This window comes from Brachyistius frenatus, unplaced genomic scaffold, assembly GCF_029030835.1.
Source record: "Brachyistius frenatus isolate BFR_SWC_R1_liver_20210118 unplaced genomic scaffold, ASM2903083v1 Contig_108, whole genome shotgun sequence".
NCBI classification, from domain to species: domain Eukaryota; kingdom Metazoa; phylum Chordata; class Actinopteri; family Embiotocidae; genus Brachyistius; species Brachyistius frenatus.
The window spans coordinates 1,087,971-1,096,983 of NW_027210707.1; the positions used below are offsets into that span (position 1 = coordinate 1,087,971).

Below are 9,013 nucleotides of genomic sequence, written 5' to 3' on the forward strand. Positions count from 1 at the left end.
AAGGAGGAATACAAAACAACGGTCTGTTGTGCGCAGGTGGGGGAGGCCGGAACTAACTATTCCAGCCTTGGAGATTGTGGGTTTGCTTCTCACGTTAGTTTGTGAGTAACAGAACAATTTTCTCCTAACACAAACCAAGAAAGCCTTCAATCCCGTCGAGGCCCCAGACCTGCAGGGTCACCAAATATGTACCACTGCTGCATAAACCAACCTGAATTGGTAAGATCTAAGTTGTAATAAAGTTGAATTATTTCGTCACAGAAGTTGCCGCAGATAGATAGATAGATAGATAGATAGATAGATAGATAGATAGATAGATAGATAGATAGATAGATAGATAGATAGATAGATAGATAGATAGATAGATAGATAGATAGATAGATAGATACTTTATTAATCCCCCAGGGAAAATTATTTCACTACAGCAGCATTTATAGATACAGGAAAGAAATAAAATAACAGTAAAAAATATGAAATATAAAAATGCACAGTATATACAATAAAATAGAATAATTAAATTAAAACTAACTAAACAATAGTGCAAAGTTTTTTGTTTTTTGTTTATACTTAAACAACCAAGAAAAACAGACAACAGACAACATTTTATTGTTGTGTGATGAAATGATGAAAGGTTTGGGGTTTTTAAACGAATAATTAAAACTGAAATCCAATATCTGAGCTACACTAAGCTAATTGTTTACTGTGTATATGTGGGAAAAAAAATTCCCTCTAGCATGAATGAAGAGGGAGCAAAAGGAGAACGGAAAATGTCCAGAAATATAAAAGGGTATAAACACTTGAGGCACCACAAACTACAAGCCTGCTCACAGCCCAGCAGTGAACTTAGCATGATTGTTGTGCCCTATTCTTGATTCACGTCCTGCTTTCATTCTCGTTTTACTGGAGGTGCTGGAGTGACAGCTTCATTTCGGGGCTTTTACAGTTCAACTTTGGTGACATACGGCCAATTGACTTGCTGAAGTCACTGCACATCAAGATCATCAACCTGACAAAACACACAGCTCACACGTTCCGGATGTTGCTTTGTCATACAACAACCCCCGCTTTCTCTGTCCTCGGGCTGAAATGAGCTATTTATGTGGAAAAAAAAAAAAAAAAAAAAGCAGAAAAGGAGTGAACTTCAATGGAGGCGCAGATAAAACGCCACAAATAGAAAATCTGCCATCAGGAGGCTTCAGCTCCAAACCTGCGTGTCGTGTTCAAGTCACTGCGATGCCTGGAAAACACCTGTTTATTAACACACAGATGTGACAGCTGGGCTCTAATGACTTTTCCAATTAGCAGCGGGGCCTGATTGGGTGGAGGATGTGTCACGGTGCAGGAGCCGATCAATAAATCTGCCAGATAAATGATCCTGAGACGCCGAGGGAACGAAAGGCCACAGCGCAGATTAATCAGCGGCAGCCGCAACCGCAGCTCCATCAGCAGCTCGGACGTTTCACAAAATGGGCCATTTAGTTCCATCATCGTGACATCACGGCTCTCCTCTCTCTTATAGCAACACATCTGTGGCTCGACGGCACTTTGTTTCTGCAACATGACAACGGACACGCTCGCTGAAAACACACACAAGTTTCAACACAATCGTTGCTCCCCACCATTCCTACTCATCGGATGCGACTTCCCGAACATCTGTGTCAAGTCTCTCAAGTTTTACGTCCGTGGTGAAATCGCAAATGCGCCCGGACCAGTGGTCACAAAAACATGTGCAACTCAGGTGCCGATGTTGATCGAGTGATGTGACGTTGTAACTGTGCTCTTTTCATGCACAACAGGAACAGTCTCAGAAATGTTTTATTGCCCCTATACAAGTTATTTAACTATGCAGCATTGTCTCAAAGCTCAAAATACTTCACTCATATTTTTTTTTTTCTCTGTACTATATACAGTATACCGAATTTCCCCACTGTGGGATTAATAAAGTCAAATCTAATCTATATATATATATATATATATATGTATACTTGATATTTACTAGTGTATAATAATACATATGCTGTATAAGTCAGTTCTTGTTCAAACTGATCGGTTCCCAGACAAACAGCCCCGGCCAAGAAATAGTCCAGCACATAACATCCTGTAAAACCACAATATATCGGGGTTTACTCTTCAGTTTTTACATAAATCAAGCAAATAACACACATGTAACACATTAGTGTTGAAGTTATGGAGGTCATGACCAAGACCAGAGAGTATCCCTATAGTTTTGCATCCAATTACGACTGTTGATTTCCACTGAATCCCAAACCGACATGCTGAGAGCTTTTAGCGCCCTCTGTGGGACCAACACGTCTTAACACCTAAAAGACACCACCAGCTACCTTCGTCATCACGGTTAACAGTAATAAATGTTAACGTGTGAAGCGGTCGCATTTTAATTTGAATTATAGGCAACAAAACCGCTTGGTTGGATTTAGGAAAATATTTTTTTGTCACGTTGTAATCAATCAAAATTAAAACAAGATATGCCCACCAGATCCTTTTGGGAATCGTTTCAATATTTGATATCTGCAGCATTGCAGAAGGTATATAATGATGTTGTATTTGAAAATATAATGCAGCATTAAAAAAAAAAAAGGAAATGACGTATGATAGCCTGATTATTATGGCTAACGAAAATGCATTCACAGATGTAGACTCACTAATATCAGACCAAGAATGAGTTACAAAATTTGAAGAAAACATTTACATGTATAAAAATCAAACAAGCCTTGAATAGTTATAAAAAAAAAATTAAAAAAAAATCCATATAGCCTATTGATCTCTGATTAAACCTCTTGTACCGAGAATGCAAGAAATATTTTGAACACTTGAAACTGAAAGAAAATGAGCTGTAAATGAAAGTACAAATCCTAACCGGTGTCATTTAAAGAGTCAGTGTACAGCATTTTGTATTTTGTGGCGAGCTCTAAAAAGACATCACAACATTGTGCAAACAACTACAAAACCTGCTGCCGTTCGAGTGCTTTCTGAGAACCAGCAGAGTTTGGCATTGAACATCCCATTGAACAGAAATCATTAGGTGGATGAAAGCTGACTGACGTTTATATGCGTCACCACAGTAAAACACACAGCAGGAGATGGACGAGAGACAAATAGGTCATCCTGTAAATGTCAGAGGTAAACATCTCATGTCAGCCATGCTATTTGCAGCTTCTTAACTCTTCTACAACATGTGATGGACGATTACAGCAGACTTCTGTTTTTTTAAAGGGAAACTGCAGATGGCTATTTTTTTTTTTTATCCTGGGAGGAGTTTTTTTTAAAGGTATTTTTCTAGAGCTCCCGGTCCGATTAGACGTTATCCTGCCAAAGCTAATAATGACCTGACAGTTTTTAGGGGCATATTAAAACTCTAAATTCACAAAGAACACAATCTAACACGTGTTTTACAGCCAGTAAGTATGACCATTATTCTTAATCAGTGTAACATTACCACCTACAGCTTATAAAAAATATTTCAAAAAGAAGGGGCAAGCAGGAATGACCAGGGTCCAAGCAAATTGCAAGAAGTAGAAGCCAAGAAACACATAAAAGTAAACCACATGCACACGTTATATCATTGTTGACAATTTGAACTTGTCCACTAGTGGATTTGAACAACAGAGCTTCAGGTCTGCAGAGAAGGTGACTTCCAGACTGCATCATCAGGGAGACGTGTGTGCATTAAATCACAAATAATTCTGATTATGTCAGTTGTATTGTGATGAAGTTGACGGCATGGTGGTGCAGTGGTTAGCGCTGCCGCCTCACAGCAAGAAGGTTTAGGGAATCAAGGATCAGAGATTTGATTGGAAAAGGTGGATCACGCTTGAGTGCACGTGCACGTACAATTTCAAACTGCTGTCCGCTCAGCTACAGAAAGAATTCCCTGTTTTGTTTCGACACTTCCCTCCCTGCCTGCAGGGGCTCGACTGGCCTCTGGCTGCAGGGCTGCTGCTAGATTGAATCAGGGAGGATCATTCTGGTTGAAGTGGTGGTACATGCGCAGACCTCCATCACGGCTCCACTTGTCCTGGTTTGGTTGACTTGTTTTCCTGCATTCAACAGAAACATACACATTCCTCACTCATCCACACATTTCACTCACCACTGATGCAGTTCACCTCCACACCTCACGCTTTTGGTTTATTTCAAATAAAATACTTCAACCTGACTGGTCTTTTTTTTTGTCACAAGCACTGAGCTGTTTTGTGACACTATTAATATTTGAGATCTGTTCAATAGAGAGAATACAAATAGAAACATGTTTATTTATTTATCAATATTGAATGTGAAATTTTCCCTGCTGTCACTGTGATTTGACCTATTTTTCATTACTGGTTGTCACAGTCCGTGACTTACAAACCTTACTTTTAGCTCTTTTATTAAACGTGAACAAGAGATGTGTGAACCTGAGCACTGACAGACTCCAGATGAGTAAATTAATCTGGAGATGAGGAGCTGGAGAGGAAACAATGCTGCCCTCTGGTGGAATGAATTCACATAGATGATTTCTGATGATCTTAGATTTCCTATGCTTGCAAAGGAAAAGAAGCACAGCTTTAGCCTGAACTTTCCAGAAGTTCAAGGAGAAACCTTTAAATCTTTACTTCCATATCAGTTTTAAATGTGATACCTGGTGTTATAGTTGTCATGTTAGAAGCTGGGAGGTGGTGAGCATGTGAAACACAAAGGAGGTCCGTGTTTAAAATCACACAGAATCTAAACTAGACCAATTTTGGGGTTTATTTTAAGCTTATGTTCAATATATTCTATAAGTCCTTGAGTGCAAACACAATGCACCTGCCCGAATGTTACAGATAAAGCAAAGCAGTGTATGTTGCCAATTTTCTAAAAAAAAAAAAAAAAAAAAGCTTTTTCTCTTTGACCGGCTGTCAGGTCTAAAGCAGTTATTCAATGAATAACCAAAATGTGTAGCCTGCATATGAACATTTACAGTAATTCAAATAGACAATGATAAATTACTAAAGATGTGTCACTGCTTATGGTCAAATTGAACTTCTTTTCATGTGACAAGTGAGTCAACTGAAACTATTTCCTGTCAAACTGAGTTCTGTGATAAATGTCACATTAAAAATCAAAAAAACGCAAACACACGAGTTAGTTTTATGAGAAGTCTATTTACAGGAAATATAAATGCAGTACATTTGAACATTTAAAGAAATCCTCTCGATAAACATTTATTTAAAAAGAACATATACAAACTATTTTAAAAGTGACAATAAAATATGTTTACATCCATTTCATTCTTAAAAAAATAATAAAAGTGTACAATTTCAAAGAGATTCAGTCTTTTTTTTTTTTTGGCATCAGATGTTTTGTTGCTTACAGTAGTTTCAGCCAGATGACATCCGAGTCAGCTGACTCGGAGTTAAGCATGTAACACTGTTTTTGCAAAAGTGCATATATTAAAGTCTTTTCCAGGCTGAGCTTGTGTAAAAACTGACCGAGATTTGGAAGGAGCTTCTGGAAATGCTGACACTGCAGATAAAACAATCAGTAACTAAAACCCCACTGATCCTCCGTCACAGGCGCCGGATGCTCCCCCTGCTGCGAGTGCTCCTCGGTATGACGGGGGTCGCCTTGGAGGTGGGGAAGTGAGATCTGGGCTGCACCGTCCGGCAGGGCGTGGAGTTGTGGAAAGACTCCTGACAGAGGGTGCAGAAGTCAAAGAGGCAATCGAGGCGAGTGCATCGGGCCCTCTGAATCTCGGCCGAATGGGTCGCTGGAGAACCGCAGCGTTTGCATGAACGCAGAGACTCGTGCTGCTTCAGACTGCTGGCGGCCTGGAAGAACAAAACACACACATTTGTTATAACTAAAGAATAAAATGCATTTTCCACAGTTGAAATCGACAAACTCCAGCTCTTTTTACCTGCACGTAGTCCTTGAAGCGCGTGCGTTGCGAGTTGGGCGTGGAGCCCTTCTGAGAAGAAGCTTTCCTGTTGCTCCTGCAGCTTGGGGTGGACGAGGAAGAGGAGGATGAAGATGGCGTTTTTGTGGAGGCCAGGGTCTGCATGGAGGAGAGCACCACCCTGGACGTAGCCACATCTCTTGTCAGACCACAACCCCTCTGTCTCAGAGAGCTTCTTGACTCCTACAATAAAAGAATAAAAAGGAAACTTATTAGAATTTGAAACAAAAGAAGAAGCAAAGAATATGTTCCAGACAGACATTTAGCATTTTGAAACTTAAAAGCTGTGATAGATTCGTATATTCTCTTGAAATGTCTGCTTTCAGGTATCACATATTAGACATGTAAAAAGAAGTATATTTATATTGTAGGTTCTGCTCCTTACTACAATCTAAATCATTTGATGACCAAAATGTCATATTCTAAGTACACACGTGTGCGTGTGTGTTTGTGAGTCTCTTCACCTTGAGTGCTCGCTCAGCTCGCTGACACCTTTTCAGAGCGGCTGTATCCTCACAGATGATCTTCTTCCACGTCCTGCTCACTTTCTTACAGCTGTGAAGTGAGAAACATGAACATACGATGAAGACAGGAAGAAAAAAAAAAAAAAACAGCAACTTTGAAGATATAGCCAAAATCCTGATAATCATTTAAGTTGAATTTCCCTATAACGTTTTATTTCCATTTATAGTAGGTCTTAATCCAAAGAACATACACAAAAACCACCTGCCATTACAACAGATATGATAGTAAAGAATAAACAATAGCAGGTACTCCTTATGTAACCTAATATTAATGCTCACGTTCTCAGATAGAAATAAGTTCTGTTCACAGTTGTTGCTACTAAAATCAACCCGTCCTCCGAGATTTGCCGTTTACCTGATGAGGTCCATGTCTCCCAGCAGTGCCAGGACGTTGGTCAGGATGTGTCTCATGTTCCTGGACAGGAGAGATGTAAAGATGTCGACGTACTCCAGGCCCATATGACCTCCGATCACCCGATCCAAAAGATGATTGTCTGCTACCTTCGAGACGATGCTCCAATCATACCTAAAAAACAGGAAAACAATTGTATTTCACCGATTTACTAAACATTTTATGTCACGCAAGTCTGAATTGGACCCAAAGTGTGACCCAGTGAAACGAGCACCCCAAATTCCTTTCATGTACACGTTTGCCAGTGTCAAAATCTGGTAGGATTTGTGGAGTCTCTGCAAGGGCGATAGTGGAAGTTCTCCGTCTTCAAATGTGATATAGATTCACTGAATAGAACAGAAATACATTCCAAACAACAAAGTCCCATTTCTGTAACAACTTAGTTTTGTTAATTGATCCCACAGGAAGAGATTACATCACATTACATCACATTTCATTTAGCTGACGCTTTTATCCAGAGCGACTTACAATAAGTACATTTCTCAGTTAAGAGATCATTTGAAGAAAGGGTCTTCGTTTCACACTACAAAAAAAAACCTGTAATCTTACCTCTTATTCTTCTGATAGCTTTTAGCAAGTTCTTTACACACGGCCCGCTGGAACTTCAGTATGGGCAGGTTGAGGTCACCGTCTTGGTCGGAGGGGGTAGATGATTGCGAGTATTCCGCTGTTGTCCTCCTGGGACGATCCACAGGGGTGGAAACTGCCAGCAGAGACACCGGACAACTGAGGTGGGTCCTCCTTTGACATTTGGAGGGAGAATTACCAGGCGATGCGGTCTTTTCTTGACGTGTGGAGGCAGCAGAAGGCGGAATTGCTGTGGATTTCCCCAGGATGTGGTCTTCCTCTTCTTCCCCATGCTGATACTCAATCTGACTGTTCTGCAGAGACAGATAGCCACTGTCCTCAAAGCCTTCGTGCAGAGTTCCGTCCTCCTCCTTGCTGCTGTTGTTTTCCTTGTTGTGGACTGCACTGGTGTCGTTCTTGACAGAGAACAACGCTGTGGTGACTTCTGCAGGGGGACACTGAGGTTTGACGGGAGCGGGGTTTTTCACTGGGGAAGTTTTGACGCGAAGCATCTTGGCCTCTGCGGCAGCAGAGCTTTTCTCCATATTGCTGGCCCTGGCGGTCTCAGTACGAGGGCATTTCATGATATATCTCTTGCAGCGAAACATAAGCACTGCGCAGTGTGTAGATGTCTGCATAAAGGAGGCAGATGAGGAGTTATATTAGGTTTGAATACACACTTGAACGATGGCTGCCGAGCAGCATGGCTGCTCTCACGCAGGCTAACGCAGCTACATCAAACTTCATAGTAAACGTGTAAGTTGCCTGACGTGAAATAAAACACACGACGCACGACGACGTCGCTTTTCGACCGTTAACACAAACCTTGAACGTACTTTGGAAACTCCTCCGTCAAACATTTTGCGAAACAAAACTGCCTAATTTTGGCGCGACTCATTTGGCGGAAAGGTAAGAGATGACGTGAAGATAGCGGTTTCGTACTCCTCACGTACAAACGTTAAGTTAGTGTTGTAGGATAAAAGTCCTCCGGGATAAAGTCTGCTGCACTTTAAATAAAGCCGACTTTATATCACGAATCTGCATTTACGCGCGTACAGTTTGGAGTGGGAGGGAAGTGGCTTGTAACTTGAGATGTGTTTGACAGCTATTGTGAATCTACACGCAGAGCTCAACCTTAAAATACTGGTTTAAATCTACAAGTCACACCTCATATTGTTAGTTGACAGATTAATCCAGCTGGTACCCCTCGCGAGCTAACGTTGTTGATCAACGGAAATAACACAGGGCAATACGATTTTTTTTTTTTTTTTTTAAACAAATTGTGGTTAGGAGTGTTACGTGAAAGCTTTTACCTTACGTTTGTGATATCGTTATCCAAAACAACAACCAAAAAAAAAGACTCTCGCGTCCGTCCGTCCGTCCGTTTAGCCGCTATGCCTGAATTAAATACTCTCAACTGAAAATCCGCCAGTTCTTCGCTCTTATTTGAAATCCGTGCATAAAAGGCGCAAACCAATCGCAACCGAGCGGGTGGGGTTCCCTTTAAACCATCAACCAATGGGAGATGGAGTTAGGCTCAGTGACGTCAGCTCGCAGCCGACGTGGTCCCAC

General features: G+C 41.0%; 1 protein-coding gene across 1 annotated transcript; it reads right to left on the reverse strand.

The window, feature by feature from the left end:
* Positions 1-5,220: 5,220 nt before the first annotated feature.
* Positions 5,221-8,025, reverse strand: fbxo5 (F-box protein 5). The gene is made up of 5 exons (XM_069712279.1): positions 7,424-8,025; positions 6,818-6,988; positions 6,403-6,493; positions 5,900-6,121; positions 5,221-5,810 (listed from the first exon to the last, which is right to left on the reverse strand). Exons 1-5 carry the CDS (start codon positions 8,023-8,025, stop codon positions 5,550-5,552), a joined length of 1,347 nt encoding a protein of 448 aa, XP_069568380.1. The 3' UTR covers positions 5,221-5,549.
* Positions 8,026-9,013: the final 988 nt, after the last annotated feature.